We start from the raw sequence: 23,547 nt of genomic DNA on the forward strand, positions 1-23,547 counted from the left end.
AGTATGGAATTATTTTTTATTGGTGTTTTATGAGACTGGTGAACATGTTTGACTTTGACTCAGATGCCTCTCTCTTTTCCTCTCCTCTAATCACCTTCTTGTCTTGCTCTGTCACATTCCACCACTCCCTCTGTCACAAAATCTTGCAGTTTCTGCCTGTACAGTGTCTCCGTTTCCTTCATTTGCTCTCTTTTTTGTCTGTCTTATGTTTTTCCCTCTGTCTCTCATTGCTCTCTCAGAAAATTATAAACACTTCAGGATCAGATTCTGCAAGCTTTGATCCTGTCCAGCCCCTGAGACATTACTGTCACTTTGATCTGTTTTGGGGTGGTGGTTCTAGGGTTAGCAATCAATAAAGAAGTCTCTGCTCTTTTGTTTGAAGATGAAGGGCAGCTGAGGATGACCTGCAAAAGGGATTGAATTAAAGAAGATGCGTATGTGTGTGGAATAGATTAAGGGGGATCTTGTGCTTAAAGATTGTGCTGCTTTAAATTAGGTAATGCATTTACAGTAAAGGGGTAAAAACAAGGATTATGTGCTGATGTGATTCGGTAATAAAAATAGGCTTAAGAGTAAGTCATCTGTTTCCTGTCTGTCATGGCCCTTTAAGCTTTATTGAGAGAAGTACAGCCATACACAAAATTAGTGATAATATCATTTTATCAGAGTCTTTTCACTCTCACTCATCAACATGCTGTTTGCACAATTGGCATTTGAAGGAAATATGTTTTCTGATTTCTAATGATGACTGATCAGATTTGGACAATAGTTAACCAAAAAATTATGATTCTCTCATCATTTACTCACCCTTATGGCATCTCAAACTTGTATGACTTGCAGAGCAAACCTACACTGCCCGTGCGTCAAGTGTGAGGTATTGCCATCGAACTTCAAATCATGAAGTTAAACATTTTAAGTTTGTTAATTTTTAAATTATAGAACAGTAGATATACTGTTCAAGGTTTTTAAAAAAAAAAGTATTTGGAAAACTTCTGGTTGTCAAACATAGTACAACATTGTCTATAGTTATTTATTAATAATTATTAAGCCTTTATTAACCATGTTAGTCCCATTTAAATTTAAATCTCAGTTGAAAGTGAGACCTGGCAAAGAAAGGTCACAACCTGGCATCCACATAGCATTAAATTACTTAAAATTGCAATGTATAAAAGCATATTTAAAAATGAGTATAAAAGATTTAAAAAAAATCAGTCACTGATAACAGTTTATATACAATTAAATGATTCTAATATCTTGGATTAAACAATAGTGCACTTTTAGTAGTAGTAGAATCACTACACTGTGGTTACTCTTCTCAGACACTAGTATGAACTTCAGGGGAACTGACTTCATATATACACTGAAATTACCTCTCGAACAATTGGTTAAAAGTAATTACAAAATAAAAGTAAAGCTTGTAATAGGTCTTGCATCATTTGTTGCAGATGCCACTTTGTTTCATGTTTTGTTACTAATGCAGTTGTATTCATCCATTTTTGAGCATCCAAATACAGCTTGTGACCACTATGTTTGCATTATCATAATAATAATGCTTGTATTTTCAGGTTAAGCACCATCATTAACTCCGATCAGATCCTCGTTCTTCAAGATGGCAGGATTGCAGAACAAGGAAGGTCATTAATCTGTTTGGGTGTTCGTGTGGTTATAGAGAGAATCCCCTACTGTAAAGATTTAGGCAGCACACCCTGCGTGGCTGTTTTCCCCCTCAAATGGCCAGATCCCAGCCAGTATAAAAGAAGAAATGTGACACCCTCTCTGTCCTGATTGACTAAAATTCCTTTGGCTCATTGGAGAGTGAACTGTAGAAGACATGTTGGGACAGACATGGTCTTCATCATCCTTAGGAAACCTAAGAACAGTGTGTGTGTCCCAGAGGTGGTGTTCTTGTTATTAGTAGATCTGTGGTCTTAACCTGAGTGTGTGTGCTTATCTTCCCAGAGACAGGAAATAGTCTCTCAGTGTCCGAGCGGTCCACACCCTGCCTGATCTGTGTGTTCTGTCTCACCGCAGGCCCTCGGGTGCTGCACACACATACAGTTCCTTCTGTAACCCTTGTAGACTCACTGTAGGAGAATTGCAATGTTTGTTAAGAGCAATTAACCGTGCATTCAGTAATTTTCAGCCAATTCAAATGGATTACACAAAGAAATTAATAGTTTTTTATGTTTAAAATGATGTACAATGACATGAGATCAAAACTCCAGAAAACAATAAGTTTTATTCTTTGTGGAGCTGGGTGCACTTTCACTGGCACCAACATGTTGAGATTACAAATCCAGCCCAAGACAACTTGCTTGTTTCGTGGTATTCGAAACTTTCAATTGATTAATAAATTGGTCTCAGCTTGCTTAAGTCACACAAAATGCTAACCAAAATAAAATATGCTTACAAGATTTTTTCAGTAATCAATAATCAGTTGCTTTCTAACAACACTTTAGAGGAGGAAAATATATCAAAAATATCAATGCTTGGGTGTCTGAGGGTAAAACCTGACACACACATACACATTTGCAGTGACAAAACAAATGGACATCTCTATTCATCCTGACCGTTCAGCCCTGGTGTTAAACCTGTGTGCACTGTCCTTTCCTTTTGTCCTTTGATATATGAGCTACAGCCAACAGACAGTCGGCAATACACACTTAGTCACACATACAGCCATCAGGGATGTACGTAACTCTACACCTTGACCAATCAGCCCTTACTGGCACTGTAATGTAAACACACAGGTTTTTAACCCACAGGAACAGGGTATCACACTCACACGGGAAGATGTGTGTGCAAAATTTGAAGTGTTTTCATGCATGTTAAGTACCCCAAATGTACCGAAAACCTTGAAGAAGAATCCTTAGAAGAACAATAGGGTCTCCGCACTTTCAGTGCTTGAGCCCTAATAATAATCCTTAGAGAAGCAATAGGGTCTCCACACTTTGAGTGCTTGGGCCCTAATAATCCTTAGAAGAACATTAGGTTCTCCGCACTTTCAGTGCTTGAGCCCTAATAATAATCCTTAGAGGAGCAATAGGTTCTTCACACTTTCAGTGCTTGAGCCCTAATAATAATCCTTAGAGGAGCAATAGGTTCTCTGCACTTTCAGTGCTTGAGCCCTAATAATAATCCTTAGAGGAGCAATAGGTTCTCCACACTTTCAGTGCTTGGGCCCTAATAGTCCTTAGAAGAACAATAGGGTCTCCGAACTTCCAGTGCTTGAGCCCTAATAATAATCCTTAGAGGAGCAATAGGTTCTCCACACTTTCAGTGCTTGAGCCCTAATAATAATCCTTAGAGGAGCAATAGGGTCTTCACACTTTCAGTGCTTGGGCCCTAATAATAATCCTTAGAGGAGCAATAGGTTCTTCACACTTTCAGTGCTTGAGCCCTAATAATAATCCTTAGAGGAGCAATAGGTTCTCCACACTTTCAGTGCTTGAGCCCTAATAATAATCCTTAGAGGAGCAATAGGGTCTTCACACTTTCAGTGCTTGGGCCCTAATAATCCTTAGAAGAACAATAGGGTCTCCGAACTTCCAGTGCTTGAGCCCTAATAATAATCCTAAGAGGAGCAATAGGTTATCTGCACTTTCAGTGCTTGAGCCCTAATAATAATCCTTAGAAGAACAATAGGGTCTCCGAACTTTCAGTGCTTGAGCCCTAATAATAATCCTTAGAGGAGCAATAGGGTCTCCACACTTTCAGTGCTTGGGCCCTAATAATAATCCTTAGAAGAACAATAGGTTCTCCGCACTTTCAGTGCTTGGGCCCTAATAAATAATGCACCGTTTCTCCCAATTAAGAAGTAACTGTATTAACTGAGCTTGGGATGTAGTCTACATGCTCTACATGATCTGTGTCATTGCATATGGATACCAGGCAGTCTGAAGAAGATCTGTGAAGTCATGTAATGCACTGTTTCCGAACAGATAGAGAGATTTCCTTTAAAGTTGCACATATGTTATCGGTGTTCGTATTGGTATTGGAGAGTAAGTACATCAAGAAAACATGACATGTTTCACAATATACAGTATACTGTATATTCACACACTGAGGATAAGCACTTGTTGTTTAATTTATATATACAGGAAACTGTAACACTTTTATGTATTCATTAGTATGTATTTATATTAGTTATCACAATAGTTAATGTTAACTAACAATGAGTAATATATTTATAGCATTTAATAATCTTGGTTAATGTTAGTTATATGCAATACGAAAATTGTTTTTTTTTTACTCAGGACCACTTGAAATACATTTTGGTGTGTTATTCCATTACAAGATGAGTGTTTTCCACGTTCTCACTCTTAGAGCTTGAAGCACCGTATGGTGTCTGCTTTTGAAGTCATACTTCTGAGTAATTGATGCCTCAGCAAACTTGGCCCTAGACCGAACCTCCTAATTCTGTGTTTTTGCCAATCTGAGAAACAGTGAAAGGAAATGGAGAGGTCCTGAGGACTCCCTCGCCCTGAAGTGATTTCTGGAGTCAGCCATCGCTTGGCTTCTCCAACCCCTTGTAAGGATAACTGCTCCTTTATGACCTGAGTGGCGCATATTCATTTCAGTGGCCAAATTAACAGGTTATAGCATTCACACTGGGCACGTGATGTGAACATTAAGGTACTGCATCAAGCCTAATGCAGACTACTCGACTCCAGCTTGTCCAGTCGGTGACTGGTCTGTGACTAGTAGTCTCAGATTACACAACCATTGCTCGACAAGTTGCAGATGTTACGACGGATTTTAAACCTGCTTGAAATCTGGCCGACAAGTCGGCAGGTGTAAGCACTGTTTATATTTAAACTAATTTATCAACACAATCTTTTGCATTACTAGCATTTGTGAAGCATTTCAAAATACTGAAATGAACTATTTACACACTGTTTCAAAAAAGAGATTCATATTTAGCTAGTTATTTAGCAAGTTACACATGCAATGACTGGCACACATATGTTCACACTGCAGTTCTAGGTTCTGTGCAAAATAATTACTATTTCAATGTTAATGTGGTAAATTAGATTTCATTATCGTAAAACTAGTAACCCTTTACCAATAAAACAAGTTGCTAATTGTTGGCATGTGGCTAAAACAACAGCAGAGCCCAGAGTCAGAGGATCAACCACTGGAGCCACAGCAGAGTGGCTGAAGGTGATGGAGTAATGATGATGATGATGATGATGAATGAAGATGGATAATATCAATAAGGAAAAGAGCCCACTGGAACTCCAAACCATACTGCACAAATGTAATGAACATTGGGAAATGTTTCTCAGGGACCATTTGCACTGGTGAAATTCAGCAAATCAATTAAATGATTTGGGTATCCTACCAACTTTCCATAAGTTAACGTTTTAGACACAGCACTAGTGTAAACAATACTATCACATGGTGACTGTGTTTAGTTCTTTCTGTTACATTTTATATATATGTATGTATATATATATATATATATATATATATATATATATATATATATGCACATTTACACTTCGTCAGATCGGTTGGTTTGTTTACATTCCCATTCAGTGAATTGTGTAGACTGAGGAGATGTGGAAGTATCTCCGTCATACTGATCCTTGTGTTCTACTGTTGGGAATTGTTGGTACTTGGAAACACTCATCATCTACATTTCAACAAAAATGTTAATATCAATTACATGCTTTGCAATGTGGTTTGAATGCAGTTTAACAAAAAGGGAAGGGTGATTTAAAAATCCAGAATAAAATTATGAGTTTCAGTATGATAAAATTAATTCATTTTAAAAGATAAATCTTTTTTTCCAAAGCTGGTAGGTTATAAAGGGACATGAAGACATTCACAGAAATACCAAAAAGGGAAAAGTAGCCTATAGCCTATCATAACCTGTTATTGAGTTTTTGCTTTGTTATAATAACATAAGCTGGATGTTCTGTTCTGGAACAAAACTTTTATAACCTACTTTTTGTATTTTTATTCTCTGTGTAATCATTTTAATATTTTTTTTAGGGAGTTTTAAAAATAGAAAAAGTCTGTAAATAAATACAACCCTGACTATGTACAAAAGTTAATTTATTTAGATTATTTACATCTTTTCACTCAAGTGTAAGAACTACTGACAATAAAACACATTAAGCAGAACATGACAGAAATATTTACAGAATAACACATTTCTGAACTACAAAAACTGGTATTTGTCTTTAATGATTTAGGCTCAGACTTATAGTTAAAGATTTGCTTAAATGCACTGATGTTTGTTTTGAGAGGGGTTGGACAATCTACATCAACAGTATAGGAAAATCAGGAAGGAGTGGGACTCCATGTGGTTTGTGGCTCATTTGCTGGTTTCACTGCTGTGAACTTTTAGGCAGTCAAAACTTTTAATGTAAATTAGTGAGAAAAAATGTTACAGAAAAATGTCATCAGACTGTTGGTAATTTATAAAGAATGTGTATGTGTATGTTCAATGTGCTTGGAATGGCATGTAGCCTGAAATCTATTCTCGTCACTGTCATCATTATCTGTTACTAGTTTTTTAATGGTTGATAAGATTAGGAAATGCTGCAGACAGAGTGGTTAGAACAGAGTGGAAAAAGGGAGTAAGAGTTCTTCCTTAAATACATGCTTGCAGAGCCCAATGTCTGCTAGGGTCTAGATGCAGTGAAAAACATTTCTCATTACTAAATCATGCTGGACCGCTCTGTCCCATATTAAGCTTGAAGGAGGAGGTGCATGTAGTTTTGTCCTGAAATGTTAACCTGTTGATATGCACCCCCTTTTGGAGCACAAACCATGAAAATGACATATCTAAACTTAAATGGTTGTATTTTCTGAACCCTTTGGAGTATGGACACAGTTGTAGTATCTTTTGAAAGAAGACACTTTGGGCTTTATTTTCCAAGTTTCAGAATTAATATATGTTGTTATTTTTTTAAGTTAGAGAAGCTGAAGTTTATAGTAATGGAAATATTTTGTGCTGAACATGTTTTTATAATCTAAAAAAACAATAATAAGACAACCCAGAAATACAATGTTCTAAAGGAGTTATGTTTCAAATTTAAGATGATCTAACAAAAAATTTGGTTCCTGCAAGCTTTTTTCTCTGTAAAATGGCCCCGCCCTCCGCCCTGCCACAGTCCTGTTTTGATATTGCATGTTTTCATTTGTACCCTGACACAAATAACTAAATTGCTGTTTCTGGAGCATTGCTATCGTGAAACAGAGATTGGATATACATTTTGAACCCTTAGACCTTTGAAAAGATGTATAATTCGTTAACATTAATTACATTTATAGACGGTAAATTATATATTAAATGCAATCAGAGTGACGTCACCACCGCGTGCGGGGGGATTGCGTATCACCAGGTTAAAGTGAGTGTGAGGTGTGTATCAGAGTGGCATTGTCACCAGTGTTTTGTTCCAGGCGAGCCCTGTGCATTGACCCAAGGAAAAAACTCTGGTAAAGGAGTGCGGTTGCCCCTGGGTTGAACTCCCACGGCTGGCAGAGAGAGAAGAAGTTGAGCATGGGACACACCTCATGGGATGCCAAGCAGGGGAACTGCAGTTCAGAGTGAGGACATGAGCAACGTCTCTTTCTGTCGTTACTCCCACTTCTGTCAGTTCTTTAAGAACACAGTTGTCCATTCCTCAACAGCTTGTCAAGGTCTATGTGCTTCACTTGGTGAATTAAGTGTGCACAAACAGGTTGATTGGAAGAGGAAATGGTTGGTCATGGTTTAAAGGTTGTGGATTATACAAAGTCAAGGACTACTAGTAGGTACTTGTTTTCCTCTCTTTTAGAAGGAAGTACTCCATAACTGAAGTGTCCCAAACTGGGATCGAACTGAACATTGATGTGTCCGAATTAGGTGACTGGAAATCTGTAGCATTGGTCCATTTTAAAGTCCTGAAAGTAGTCAAAGATGTTTTTGGCATTATGTTTTTCCCCTCAATTCCTGTTGTTGTCAGACTTAGGCCGTTTTTGGTACCACAGGGCTGTAGGCAGGTTTTGACAGCCCATGTACTCCTTCCGCATTTCAGCCTCAGTGAAGGGTGGGGTAGAGTTACACGGAGCACCTGCCAGAGTGACATTCAGCAGGCCCAGAGCAGCATCACCCAATTGTAGTATCATAGAACTCTGCTATTTGTTTAATAAAAGAAAGAATTTTTAAAAATCAATAACCTATATTCATAATTTTTGGCTATGACTATACATAACTGGGAAATGCTTTGTTAAGTCATACAGTTTTTCTTCTCACCTTACTGAGATGGTCTATGAGGCACTGGGATGGGTGCAGAGATGCCCAAAACTCAGCTGTCTTCACCCAAGGCAGCCCATTCAGCAGCACGACATTGACGTCTTTGAGAGACCTCATCAGTCTCCTGCTGAGTGCCCCACAGTAGCTCTGCTCCACAAACAGCAGCACTCGACTGGCCCTGCACCCTGCCAGATCTGCCAAAAGTTCCCTCACAGAGTAACGCTCTTTCAGATCAGCCTGGAGAAACAAGACAATATTTCCCTGAAATGTTATATAGAGAGTTTCTGTAATACACAATGAATTTTTTATGTAGATTTTGTCTTAAAATGCAATTTTATAAAAGCAAGAAGCCATGTGAGGCTGTGTTAGCTATTTTACCCCAGGTAAGTAGGCACAGCATGAAGTAAAACCACTGTGATGCAAGAACTCAGATTATTGTGATTATGTTGTTATAAAGCAGTGGTACCAGCATAATGATAAAAGACACCAATGTTCAATACATAATTTCATGTATTATCAATAATAGTATTAAACAATTCTTCCATAAAGTAATATAGTTAATTAGCCTCACTGTAGCTGATACTGCAACTATGTAGACTAGCCACAAAAGAGCTCAGCAGCGACCGGCCATTCCCATGAAGCACTGCGAACGACTTAATCTCCCTACACTTTCAAACTACTTATATTTGTATGGATGAATATTTTGCTGTAAACTTGTTAATAATATATATTAGGGCTGTCGATTTAACGCGTTAATTCAGTACGATTCATTTTACAAAAAATAACGTGTTAAAAAAATAAACGCAATTAATCGCAATGCCCCCAGACCGTAATAAGGAAGATTCCTGAGAAATGCAAGCTTGTAGTACCACCTGTTTACTCCAGAGGGCAGTAAGTGAAACTTCAGCTGTATGAGTGCTATATACAGTGACGAAAACAACACTTCAGTAGGCAGAACGACACAAACATGTGTTCCGTTCTTGCGTTCAAAACACTTGAAGGAGTGCAAATGCGAACTAAGATTATTAAACTATATTTAACTTGACACAGTGACCTAAACATTTTATGTTTATGATGCAACGCACCCAAGACGCTACACAAGCATGACTGACACAGGTGTAAATTGACGGGTCCTTAAACAAGCCCTCATAATATATCTCCAACTGATAGACAAATTAAATATAATTTTAAAATAATTTAAGTCCACATAATCTTGTACTTTTCCTATTTTCAAATACTTTTTTGCTTTAGATCAAGGTTAGTATTTTTGTGATTCATCTTGAAGCTGATTGGTTTGGTTCATGGCTTAGAACACTTCTTTTTTTTTTACCCCCTTTTCTCCCAATTTGGAATGGCCAATTTCCACTACTTAGTAGGTCCTTGTGGTGGCACGGTACTCACCTCAATCCGGGTGGCAGAGGACAAGTCTCAGTTGCCTCCACTTCTGAGAAAGTCAATCCATGCATTTTATCAGGTTGTTCACTGTGCATGACACCGCGGAGACTCATATCATGTGGAGGATCATGCTACTCTACGCGGTCCACGCACAAATTACCACGTGCCCCATTGAAACTGAGAACCCCTAATCACGACCACGAGGAGGTTATCCCATGTGACTCTACCCACCCTAACAACCGGGCCACTTTGGTTGGTTAGGAGACCTGGCTGGAGTCACAGAACTCTTTTTTTTTTAAAGAATCTTTTTTCAATCCTTATGTAGAAAATAAATGGGAAAAATGCTTCGGAAACCAAGGCCCCTGAAAAAGTGAGTGATCGCTGTTGCGCTCTATAGTCGTTTTGAATTTTAACTGTTGTGTATCTAGTCCAAATGCAGATATACTATGCATGCATCAGAATGTTTCACCAGAGCCACACACTCACAATGCCATTGTTATTGCGGTCCCAGAGCAACATGGTTCCGTCATTACGTGTAGGGCTGTTCAGGTACAGAACCAGAGAATCTGCACAGTGCTGCTTTCGGCAGATATAGGAAATGTGTTTCCTGATCACGTCTTTTTCTGTGGCTGGATACATCCCCTCTGTGTCTTTTGCTATGAAAATAAAGTGAATGGAAACAAGATACATGCAGCTGTTAAAAACGCAGACTAGTTAACCTATTACTCAGGGTGAAGAACATATTACAAATGCCTTAATAAAAGCTTGACTTAAAATATCCTCTGACCTGCTACCTGTCCATTCCCAGCAAAGAATGTCTTTATGTGGTCCTTATGGAAGCCGTTGTTCCTCAGCATCTGGTAAAAGAGTTGTAGGTTCTGCACATGGTGCTGATGTGTTATCTGCTCCTGCCAGCCACCTGCAGATGCATATGTTAAAGGTCATGTGCATACCTGTAAGAGTAAGCATGACTGAGACAGCTGATAAGTCCAAGTATTTGTCCGGAATTTTAAACATCAATAGGAGGATCTGTGGTCAGTTTATATATATATATATATATATATATATATATATATATGTATATATGAGTTCAACACCCATTTAAGGTGTTCTTTGAATCAATGTTTTTATACCTGACAAGAGAACAGCATGATCACATGTCTGGTAGAGGCGGCAAGACAGGTGTGTGGCAAAGCGTTGCTGTTGGCACCGGTGGCTGTTTGTACTGAGCTCACAGCTGGAGATAGGCAAACTGGGGCTAGTCATGGGCAAAGGCTGTGGGCATCTGGCAAAGTCTGGGTGATCTGTCATAGCAACAAGCACATAACTTTGGACACACAGTAGTGTTTTGACAGTGCGACAGTACGAACATTTTTGACTCATTTTTGCCTGATATCATTAACATTACATGACCAAGGCAATATTTTTGCAAAAAGAAATTGCATGCCTTACTTCACGTTTGGCTGCAGTTTCCCAGTGAAATGTCCAGAGGGTGGCGCCAAATGTGAGTGAAAAGGTGTTGTAATCAGACAAGGTTTTTTAGGTGAATATTAGATATTAAAACATACCACCCTAACCTTTATCTTTATTTTTAACCTAAGCCTTACCTAAAGTGTTCTAAAATCAAATGAGAGGTAAACAAAACAGACATACTTAATAAACAACACCTAAACCAAACCACTAGTGTCCAAAAACAAAATTAGAAATGTAATGCACATTTTCAGAAGCAACCACTTAATTTCATGTCATTTCAATAACACATTCATCTCACGTGTCAGTTTGTGTGCTTTGCTGCGCTCAGACTTCCGAGTACAATGTCCAAAACTCTATGAGGTGAGCTATCGTGAAAGCTAATCACATTGGAATAAGTGTGTAAATGTAGATTAGTCTGTAATACAAGCTTTAAAGTGCATAATTTTTCAAATAATGCGTTATAGTAAAAGTGTTTTGCTACCATAACATATCAGTGTGTGAGTAATAGTAATAGTTTGAAAAATAAGTGTTTATAAAATCATAACAGACAGTGTAGTCGTGATTTGTGTGAATGTCAATAAAATGCATGTTGATGTAGTGCCTCTTGTGGCAGGGCGGAGGGCAGGGCTGGGTCGTGATCCTACACACCCGGTCCCGTATTAGGCTAATCAAGCCTTCGAGAGGGATAAAGGTTGACTTTAGAGGATCGTGCGGGAGAGAGAGATAGTTTACGGACATGTCCGTCGTGTGTGTTTGTCCTTTGTTTCAGTTTATTATTAAAATATTATTTATATTGTCAAGCCGGTTCTCGCCTCCTCTTTTCCATTGATCAATTTACACCTCTAAAAAAGGCGCAATAACGAAGCGATGGAGGACCACTGGTGGGGCTTATAAAGCAGACTAGATTATGATTGGATGACATGCCTAAATTGAATGACGTGATGCTTACTACTAGTCTTCCTGATAGCACTGTACCTTAGGCTTCTATTTCCATAGTATTTTATGTGCTTGTCTTCTTTTTCAATTTAAAATGTATCTACCTCAAGCAAGCATGTTTTTTTATGTTAATTTGGAGATTTTATTTACATCTTGGTGTTTCCATCCAGCATTTTAATGCAGTATCCCAAAATTCTCACAATCACAGCAAGTTGGCTGGCACATCTTCGTTTGTTAAAGCTGAAGTGTTATTTTTCCTATCCCAAATTAATGTGCAGAGAAAACTACAAGTAAGAAATTTGTTAGCTGATTTCCCAAAAAGGGTAAACACTGTGGTGCTCTCAAGACATTACTCTTTTAGAATCTCGACCTGCATGACTTCGCAAATTGGTTCAATCAATGGCATGAGTTTTGCGCAGGTTTGTTCACCCTATGGAAGACAGGGGTGTGTTCAGAGAATCTGTTCTGAAAATCTTTCCCAAGTGTATTTGTTGATACTAGTGCTACAGAAATTACACACTTCAGCTTCATTCACTCGACACTGCTTCCATTCATCCAGTCCAAAACTCATCCACAGTTTTGCAATGACATTCCAAATATAATTAAACCTGTTCATCTTCACAATTCATTGACTCACCCACACAGCGCAGGCGTTGGGTTCGGTTGATGTCCTTCACTCCGACCACCAGGGGGAGAAAGTGAATCTCACAGAGGCCGCTGCTATGCTGCACACGGCCGGTTCTGCCCATCGTTCGCCTTGCTCGGCTCGCCATACGATCACTGCGACTCCGCCTCCACTTCAACTGGTTTTGGCAGTAGGTTTTTACAGCCATCGTCAAGCACTCCTCACCTGCACATCAACACATATTGCTTTAAGCAAAAGATATCAAAATATGACCTGCAGTGATCAGCCCAGCTTGTAGTTCAGCTTTCAATGTTATTTTTACCTTGGGTTATACAATTAGAGTTTATCAAAACATTTTATCCAAGAAAATGCTCTAACAAAAGCAATCATATAATGCCTTTTAAACATGCGTAGCCTAATATTGGGCACAATAGTGCACATTATTTCAGGAATGTGCCATAACTGCTATCTATTCATTCCTCTGTTCCAAACTGTTATCAAACACATTGCAGCTGCAGAATAGACAAGAACGCTGGGCTACCGATGCCAAGCAAACTCTATCAGTTTCACACTGAGAAGGCTTTGAATAGACAGTAGCACACAAGGTGTAATCACAATCCAATAATAATCCATTTTACTCAACAAGTAAAATTGCCTCCTTACAATTAAATGTTCCTTGGCTGGCCAATGCTCTGAGAATGTGTGGGTAAACAGATCAGTGGCCCAAACTAATCTCTCTCTCTGTGGTCAATCATATCTGAGGATCAATTACAAAAACCAAAGAGAGCTGGGATGATTTCAAATGTGGCCACAACTAAACCCAGCTTTCATACAGATCTCTGACTCTCACCACATTTTCAGATGAGACAGTCAGTCTTGGAATCATACAAGCTCAAAAGTGGTTGCAGATTTGAATTGAGTCACACAAAGTTACAAGCCTTTCTGCCATGAACCAGAGCATTTTTATCATATTGTTTTCAGTCATTATTACACTTTCCAAGCCTCATTTTCTGCACCCCTAGATTTGAAGCAGTCTGTTTTATACTCTTGTCTTACACCAGTCACAGGTGGGGATCAATCCAGTGAAAGGTGGTGAGACAGAAGAAAGAGAGAGAAGGAGAGAAAAGAAATAACAGTACATCACAGCAACTTGCATACACTCAACATTACGTCACTTGACGTAACAATAAAAATATAATTTGAAGCATCTTGATGTATTAAAGGCTTGAGGCAGGATGTGTGTATCTTGAATACTGAATCATATAAATTAATATCGTATGAAATGAGGTTGAAATTGTCTGTAATTTAAAATGAGTATAGATATTAAATTACAACGTTCTAGACAATATTTGAACATCAGCTGTTACTGTGAAAACTAATACAATCTTTAATGATTTAATGAAGTTGTCATCACACTCTTAAAATGTTTTTGCTTCTCTCTTTTACTAGTTACAGTGCAAATGTTCAAAGTGCAAAAGTTGAGTTCAAAGTTGAGAGGCCGACTTGTCCTTCGCTAATCTCCCCTACAAAGGCTAAATGCAGTAATTGTGTCTCTTAAGACTAAAGTATAGTTTGGTTGTCTGCGTAGCTGATCTGAACACGCACATTTTGTCATCATCACAGTCTGTGCGGTCTGTAGCACATGTACCTGCCATTGACTGTACTAAAAGAGTATAAAAAGCAATCATTGTATGCATGCGTCAAACTAATTCGTATTCACGTAACCACTGCTTTAGACTATGGTCTGTCCTGTGACAGATAGGTTTTGCTCAACCATGCATAGATTCAGAGAAAATACATTTTAAATGTAAAGAAGTCGATTACCACACCTGGAGTTGCATGTCTGAATCCAGGGCATGCCGAGTGACTCCAGTCAGGCTTCCTAAGAAACCAATTGGCCCGCTTGCTATGGTGGGTAGAGTCACGTTGGATTGTGTGGTTCTCGCTCTCGGTGGGGTGCGTGGTGAGTTGTCTGTGGATGCCGTGGAGAATAGCATGAAGCCTCCACATAACTAGGTCTCAGCAGTAACGCGCTCAACAAGCCACGTGATAAGATAGAAGATGTGGAGGCAACTGAGATTCGTCCTCCGCCACCCGGATTGAGGCGAGTCACTACGCGCATTGGGAATTGGGCATACCAAATTGGGGAGAAAAGGGACAATCAAAAACTTTGAAGGCATTTTTCTTAGTTTTAGTGTATGTGTAATTACTGCATTTGGCTTTGTATTGCAGCAAACTGTGGGCCAAGCTGGGCTAGTCACTGAACACCAGTGCTAAGGACTATGCACACACTCAAGGATAAATTATTGACCACTTTTATTGTGAATGCATGACTCTCAGCTCAGTTGTGAGGCTGCCTTCCACTTTCCCTGCCGGGGTCCATGACCTGAGTATTCCTAAGAGTAAATCCTTGTGCAGAGCTCTCTGTCTCTCTGTCACACGTATAAAAACACACATCTCACACACAACTTTATGCAACATGTCACATGTCCTGTAGTGTTGAAAAGCCACCTAAACTGGCTGTTAAAAAGCTTAATCTTGAAAGATCTAAAGGGATTGTTCACACATTAAACTTAATTTAGAAGTTCAGTATATTGAAATAATTTAGTAAGACTTTCACCTACATTTTTTTAAACGTTTTCAGAAACAGCTCAATGTCTAACCTCCCTTCTAAAGAGCACAGTACTGTATATTCAACATTCAATCTCTTCAATCTAAGACACTAAAGATTAAATTAACACATTTCCTAAAAATCTGGGCCTTTGCGTTTACAAATCACTGGAGACTTCCTTGTTCATTGTCTTTTTGTGTTGCTTTTTACATTTATGATGTTTGAGCTTTATGAAAATAATTATGTGTCCTAAAGTAACAGGGAACCCATCCTATATGGTTCAGATCAGCAATGCAGACAACCAAAGTATACTTTAGTCTTAAGAGACACAATTACTAAATACTCAAGCAGTGTGTATTTTGTGCAGCTTTTAATTAACACGGTTATTATGATTATTACTAGCCTACAATTAATGCTAATGACATGTAATATGTCATGTTATAGTTAGTTGTCTCCAAAAAACAGTTGATTTTTACAAATACTGTGGTAATTTGGTGGCTATATTAATTAGCCACAAACACTGTCATCGAAAAAGAAGGGAGGGGTGATGGCATAATGACAAAAAGCTTCAGTTACAATTCAAAGGAGATCCCATGTTAATTTATAATGCATTTATTAGTAACAACAACTGTGTGTACTTTGGTAAATGTTGGGATGGACACTTTAATACAAGGTAGGCATATTACTGAAAATTATACATTTCACGTTCCTTGTGTGATCAATAATTCTTAATAAATGTAATAATGTTGAAGTTCTACTCACTTCTTTAGACTCACTGACTATCTCAAATATCGACATCTTTAGCCGATTCAGTCCACTTACCAAGATAAATGCCATGCATATGAGAACATTTCTTCTCGGTTATGTTGAAGTCGACATAGAACGTGACCAACGGGTGTCCGGAGCTCTCTCCGAGACTGAGGTCCAGAAGCAGCACAGCGTCATGCCCACTCGCTCCGGGATAGAACTCTTCATTTGTCCTGCTCTCATCATCCAAACTCGAGTCCACAGAATAGCCTATCTGCTTTGCCCGTGCAGCCCCGGTGTTGTATGGATCAGGTAGAATCGCGAATACTTTTCCCGCGCTGGACTCAGAAACGTACACCGCCACCCCGCTCAGGTGGAGGTGAGACAGTTTCTTGCACTCGCTCTCGGGCAGTGAGACTCTCAGGCACAGGTTCAGCTTCAGGTAGTGAAATCCAGTTCTCACCCATCGATCCAGACGAGATGAGCAAACCTTTCCAATAAGTGCAGCACAAATGACAAGTGAAACGCACATGAACTTCATGCTTTGGCTCTTTAAACGATATATTTTGTCCTTTTTTGTAAATAAACTTACTTTTAAATGAGTTTTATTCCGATAATGAAGTCTACAGGAGGTCTATGTGACCGTCATAATGGGCGATGTTTCTTTTAAAGTTTGAAGATATGCTTCTGTCTTTGTGGTGCTCACAGCAGCATCCAGATGCATCGTCCCACAGGCTCTGAAATGCTGTTGAACAGGGAAAGGAGGGAGGGAGGAGAGAGAGAACTCTCTGAGGATGAAATTGCCTGACATTTAAATCCCATAATCCATTCGATTTGTTTTTCCAAATGTTATTAAAACACGTTATATTCTAAATTTAATTATAAGTAGCCTATTACATATTATTATTGCATTTGACGTCAGGTACTGCTGTAGGCTTTTTATCAGCATCATATTAGGCTATTTGCTGTGGTCAAAAGTACTTTGAATTGAGAGCGATATAGACTCATGCAAAATAATTTTCGGCGTCGTCAAAATAATGTTATAATAAAATAACAAATTGAATTGAGAAAAAAAGGTTAAAACTTCGCACATAGACCAACATCCTTTTAGGGGCTGTTCATGTAGCCGGTCTCGGGCTGCCACCGTCACGTCTACCACTATGCGCTGTGTTGTGTTCAATTAATAAAGAACTGCTTGTTCATGGGTCTTTATTGGAGGAGGCTGTGTATGATGAAAAACATGTAGTTGATGAATGTTGCAATGACAATTTGCCTGTTCCTGCTCTCTCCACTCAAACCTCATGCGGACTAAACAAGCAGGGGGCTGCCGCTTTCTCTCGTTGAGGAATCGTTTTGCGCGGTCAAGGCGGTGCTAGTGTCCCGATTTCAGGGTCGGCTGTTGCTAATTAGGCTACAACCAACAAGAACCCGCGAGGTTACCTACACGCACACCAACAGCAGCGGCAGCAGACTTGCATGTGATAGAAATATTCTGCATTTAGTTTACCTCACCTGATTGAGAAGTGCCCTGGCAACACACTATTGTAAAATTTAGATGCACAAAACAGATTTTAAACTGGGCTCACATTGTTTCTTTAACTGTGTATAGAGTCATTTAGATGTTTTATCAAATCATTAGTTGTTCAGTTAAGTCATAATCAGTTGAGAACATGAAACTTGATTAAACATGAGATAAACGAATGATAAAGTAAAAATGACGTTTGTGTTTATTGTTGATATGTGCATGCCTGTGATCTGCTTACAAGAGCATTATTTTGCTCATCTTGATCATGTTTTATTTTTTGTTATTTATAATTTCATTATAATTGAGTAAAATACTTTGTGTAAGATTTATGACTAGCATAGAGCTTCATGATACCTACTGAGTTCTGTTAATGTCCTTTTTTTTTTTTTTAACTGTCAATACAACTCATGCTTTTTCAAATCTCTACAATATTTTGGAGGCATAATATAACTCTTCCATGTTTTCAAAAGTCTGCTATGAACTCAGTAAAATGTTGTATGATTGGCTGTGAATAAAGCATTCACTTATTGGCTAAGGCGAACGCGGCTGCCACAGCCAACCAGAAAAATATTTAATATTTCTTTCTCTCATGGTGAATGCCGCGAAGAGCGGTGCAGGTGAAAGCTGCAGGATTTTGTTGTTTCAGAAGGAAATTGGAACTTTAATTCACCAAAGTACCATTCTGATATATATATAAAAAAAAAATAACACCACCATCACTATTTGAAAAAAGTACATTTTGGTCAAATCTAGACAGGCCCCATTTCCAGCAGCCATCACTTTAATACCTTATCCTTGAGTAATCATGCTAAATTGCTAATTTGGTACTAGAAAATCATTTACCATTATATCAAACATAGCTGAAAGTTATTTGGTTCATTAAATGAAGCTTAACATTGACTTTGTGTTTGTTTTTGAGTTGGCACAGTTTGCAATAGACTGGCATGTCTTAAGGTCAATATTTGGTCAAAAATGGCAAAACATAAACAGCTTCCACTAGAAACTTGTCAGTCAATATTTGTTTTGAGGAATGAATGCTATACAATGCTTGAAATTGCAAAAAACTGAAGAGACAACCTCATCTATGGGAAGTGCAACAGGAAGTGTGGGTTGAAATGTCACCTGAGTATCTGGACAAACTGACAGCTAGAATGCCAAGGATCTGCAAAGCTGTCATTGCTGCACATGGAGGATTTTTTGATGAGAACTCTTTTAAGTATTTTTTTTTTTTTCAAATTGTAATGTAATTTTTCACGTTATTAATGTCCTGACTATAAATTGTGATCAGCTGAATGCCACTTTGGTGAATAAAAGTACAAATTTCTTCGCAAAATCTGAACATTATTCCAAACCTTTGGCTGCCAGTGTACATTTCTGTTCTACACATATAAATAAGTTTGTAGTAGATGATAAGGATTTTGAAGTTAAATAGATTAGAATTAATACTTGATACATTCACCAAAATACCTATGGTACACCAAAGACAACAAAATTCATTCATACACTTTGCTCAGGTTTCTAGAATGTCTCTTCACTTACTTCAGCTTGAAAATGCTTAAAAGTTTGAGGGAAATCTAAGGGTGATCAAGCCTTAAGGAACTCCCAGAATAAGATGGTGCCTTTTACACCATGCCAAACCTTAGCCCAACATCTGTGACTCATTATGTAACAAATATATGAATCTTTGAGTCTTAGAATACACACTAGAAAAATCTGTAAAACAAAGTGAGTAGTGACCGGGAATTTTTTATTGATTTCATTTTTAACTGTCTTTGTGCTATAGTCTCAATGAGATGACTGACATTCTTGACCAGTCTACCAGTGTGTGTTACTCAGGTATTTCCTACACCCTGAATGTCTCGGTCAGCAGTACCATAACAAGGGTGTTCTACCTGTATATTGGATGTGTCTCTTTCTTCTATAGTAGGAGGGGCTCTGTCACTATTTGAGTCAGTCTGACGTCTACAGTGCTCTGTAGCAAGATTGTCAACAAAACTGAATTCTTCAGAGGAACCACCATCCTGACTTCGCTGGTTTGCCTCTGTAGGAAACTTCACAGATTCATCCTCATTTTGTGAGCATTGATCCTGAGAATTTTCTGGTTCATTCAACACCCAAAGACTTGTTTGGCACTCTGAACTTTCAATTTCTAGACAATCCACAAGATCCTTGGATTGTGAGGCAACTACAGATTGCTCTGCGTCATATTCATCAAGGCATGGATTGCTGTTTACTCCAAGTTTAGTTTGATCAGGTAAGAAACTGATATTCAACAAGAGATTTCGATGTACCACTCTCTTAACTTCTTTCTCATCCTGTACTACATAGGTGTGTGTCTGAGGATTATGTTTGATTACTACGAAGACAGTTGCTTCCCTCTTATCCACAAGTTTCCTCTTTCCTCTCTCTCCTTTGTTTGCAATGAGCAGATTAACACTTTTGTTATATCCCTGAACTTGTTTCTGTTGCTCTTTGACAGTATGCTGTTGTGCAATGGTGGCTGTTTCATGGAGGTGGGAAAGGAGTGTCTTACGTGACTAATCAACCACCACAAGATCTTGGAGCACCTGCTTGAACATCACGTCTACAGGGAGTCTCAGTACGCGGCCGAACATGAGATAAAATGGTGAATAACCGGTTGTTTCATGTACAATGGCATTGTAGGCATATCTCAGTGTCTTGATTTGTTGGGGCCACTGATGTTTAACTTTTAACGGCAAGGAACGCAACATATTTCCTAGAGTCCTGTTAAATCGTTTGGTTCCTCCATTTCCCATTGGATGATATGCTGTGGTATGCGAGTTAGCAATTCCTTACAATTTAAGTAGCTCAGCGATCAAACCACTCTTGAAATTGTCTCCTTGATTGGTGTGTATGCGTTCTGAGAAGCCGTAAACTCAGAAAATATGATCCCACAACTTTTTGGCCACTTGTTTTGCCATCTGATTCGGACATGGGAATGCATGAGCTAATTTTGTAAAAAGGTCTGTGACCACTAACAAGTCAACTGAGTTTTTCTTAATGTCTTCCGCACTCCAGAAGTCTAAGCACAATAACTCCATGGGTGCTGAAGTACTGATACTCTCTAATGGAGCTCTAGCTGATGGTTCAGGAGATTTTGCAAGAATGCATCTTTGACAACACTTGACATAGAACTTGGTGTCTTGTACTATCCTTGGCCAATAAAACCTCTGCCTTGTTAAATTAAATGTTCTTGCTTGCCATTGGTGTCCAGCGAGGCCATGGATACCACTGAGCACCTTGGCTTTAAAACACTGGGGGAGCACAAAGAGAAAGAGCAGGATCTGGGCAGTGCTTAACAAACATCATAGTTACCTCCTTACTCGGATCTTCAAGGTTTCGGCCCTGCCTCTTCAAACACTCCTCCGCCACATCAACATTTTTGTTTAAGCGAATCCAGTAGTCCATCTCATTCTCTCATACTGTAGGTAGTGTATTATAAAAGTCAGCAAGTGGCATTGTAGTCAAGTCAAGTAGTCAAGTCAAGTCAAGTGGTTTTTACTGAAATATGTCATTTCACTAAAGTGCTGCTTTAGTATATCAATAATAACTCTCAGGTCTTTGCCAGGTCTTAGGGACGGGTTACTGCATAATGTGACTTTGATTATGTCTCTAGACCTCCCTCCAAGTCTTGACATAATTTCCTGAGCCTTCTATCCTGTGGGCACACCTCTCTTTCTTAAGTAGACACTGATTTGCTCTTCCCACTCGTGGATAGATAGTTTGTCCCATCACCATGAAAGCTTGGCGGCTCTTTCACACTGGACTGCATCAATAACTTTAGACCACTCATAGTCAACTGTGACTCCAGGCATGCTAGCGATATCTTAAAAGAACTTCCCTCTCCCAACACCAAAGTCATCCTCATCCTGGACATGTTCCTCAGCATTCATATATAACATTGTTACAAATAATATGAAAATATAATATACAAATAAAATGTTTGTTAGTAGACTTGCCACTAAACAGCACACGTAGCCTCAGTTTATGACAATAGGAAAATTATTATTTTATATTTATATATATATATATATATATATATATATATATATATATATATATATATATATATATATATATATAAATATAAAATAATAATTTTCCTATTGTCATAAACTGAGGCTGCGTGTGCTGTTTAGTGGCAAGTCTACGAACAAACATTTTCAGTGATGAACTTCAGTAAAATCCCAATGGATCTTTGTATCATTCACACACGCGAGCAAAACCAAGTGAGAGAGGAATATGTTTGTTATTTGTGAAATGCTGAAGTCCCTCACAGTAATCATTAATCAGTGTCATGCAGCCAGTTTTGTTCAGTTGTTTGCTGAATGGGGTGCCAAACAAATCATTGACAAGAACCACATCATGACCCATGAGCGTGTAAACATTGTCCACTTTGCGGCAAATGTTAAAATAAATTTTAAGGATCTATAATTTATGAGTATTTTTTTTACTATTAAACCAGAGTCCTGAGTGTTAAATTGAGTACTAAATTACCACTGCATTGAAGTATGGTAAAATAAACAATTATTAATTTTATTCAGCTTTACTAACACATGATAGAAAAGTAGCAGCAAAACTTTAAGCAATCACAGAATGGTCCCATCAGTCTGTATACACTTCAGAAAATGGTGCATCATTCATTGAGTTTGATTTAAAAGGCTTAAAGTATACAACTATGCAGAATATTTGATCTTCAGTTTTCTACTTAACGGCAGATGTGGGCCCTGTACCAAAATAACAGCACACCCCTGCTCAGTTAAACACGTAAGACTAATACTGTAAATTAACAAGCAGATTTCCTTGAATCCCAGCAAACACACAAACATCCCTGCATTTTGTGAACACACAAAATGCTGCATAAATTTATAAACATGCATGAAATTTTTTGCAAATCATTATGTCATAATCTGCAGGTGAAGCATTTGCTGTCATTTTCAATGACAGATCATGTGAAAAAAACTAAGCAATATAATAAAAAATGTAAAAAATATTCTACCTTGTTTTAGTAGCATTTCTATGTGATTTACTCTATTTAAAAAAAATTGTCATTACGATACTCCACTTTATACAGAGCACCCCCACTATTTTCAGAAGCACCCTCTGTGATTTTGATCTGGAGCCTGGCTTGCAACTGCGACATGCATAAAACTCAAATAAACTGTAACAAATATATTTATATTTTTCTTCCACAAAACAATTTCCTCCTTTTCTTTACCACACATATAAATCAGTATGTTGCAGATGAATGTAGGGATATTGAGTAAAGTTAAATAGATTAGATTGAATACCTGCTACATTCGCAGTAAAAAAAAACTTTCTGTGAGGTAATCTAAAATGTGCTTCATAAGGTAACATCTGATGTTTTTTTATTCATATAATATATGACTAAATGTACATGATAAATTAGGTTTCCCCAACAAAAGTTATTTTTCTGTGTTGACATACAGTAGATCATTTAGTACGGTGATTTTCTTATTTGACCAGAGAGGGGCGCTGTTTTCTAATTTATAAATCACTTGAGCGCATCCTAATGCTGTAGGCCTATGTCGATAAAATGTTATATATATTTTTAAGCGTACCAGAAAAATAGTTATACTTTGTGGTATTTGTGGTAAATATAATAACAACAACAAGTGTGAAATTTTTTGTTTTACAATAATTATTTCTTATATTTAATCATGCATTAATTGTTGTTCATTCTTATGACTAAAATACATTTAAACTGCTAAAGCTGATTTAGCATTATTTTGTGGCCATGGGAAGTACATTGTTAAAGAATGAAGCCATCAAACTTACAGTATTTTTAAGCATGAAATGAGGGTGTGTGTGTGTGTGTGTGTGTGTGTGTGTGTGTGTGTGTGAGCGTGTATTTATCACTTTGTGGGGACCAAATGTCCCCATAAGGATAGTAAAACCCGAAAGTTTTGACCTTGTGGGGACATTTTATCAGTCCCCATGAG

General features: G+C 38.1%; 1 protein-coding gene across 2 annotated transcripts; it reads right to left on the bottom strand.

Moving 5' to 3' along the window:
* Positions 1–6,055: 6,055 nt before the first annotated feature.
* LOC127658567 (uncharacterized) lies at positions 6,056–16,774 on the bottom strand. 2 transcript variants are annotated; one of them, XM_052147927.1, is made up of 7 exons: positions 16,114–16,774; positions 12,693–12,905; positions 10,780–10,950; positions 10,434–10,565; positions 10,133–10,302; positions 8,252–8,488; positions 6,056–8,130 (listed from the first exon to the last, which is right to left on the bottom strand). In XM_052147927.1, exons 1-7 carry the CDS (start codon positions 16,577–16,579, stop codon positions 7,942–7,944), a joined length of 1,578 nt encoding a protein of 525 aa, XP_052003887.1. In that variant the 5' UTR covers positions 16,580–16,774; the 3' UTR covers positions 6,056–7,941. The 2 variants fall into 2 exon arrangements, with proteins under 2 accessions (XP_052003887.1, XP_052003886.1); XM_052147926.1 differs by having other exon boundaries at positions 6,056–8,133.
* Positions 16,775–23,547: the final 6,773 nt, after the last annotated feature.

This window comes from Xyrauchen texanus, chromosome 18 (genome assembly GCF_025860055.1).
Source record: "Xyrauchen texanus isolate HMW12.3.18 chromosome 18, RBS_HiC_50CHRs, whole genome shotgun sequence".
Lineage (NCBI taxonomy): Eukaryota > Metazoa > Chordata > Actinopteri > Cypriniformes > Catostomidae > Xyrauchen > Xyrauchen texanus.

Bases quoted from the DNA above. Each gene is read 5' to 3' on its own strand.
- LOC127658567 (XM_052147926.1), bottom strand. From the start codon at position 16,579: ATGAAGTTCATGTGCGTTTCACTTGTCATTTGTGCTGCACTTATTGGA. The intron at 12,906-16,113 runs GTAAGTGGACTG...GTTGATGTGCAG, and splicing joins TATGCATGGCATTTATCTTG to GTGAGGAGTGCTTGACGATG. The intron at 8,134-8,251 runs GTGAGAAGAAAA...TTAAACAAATAG, and splicing joins TCATAGACCATCTCAGTAAG to CAGAGTTCTATGATACTACA.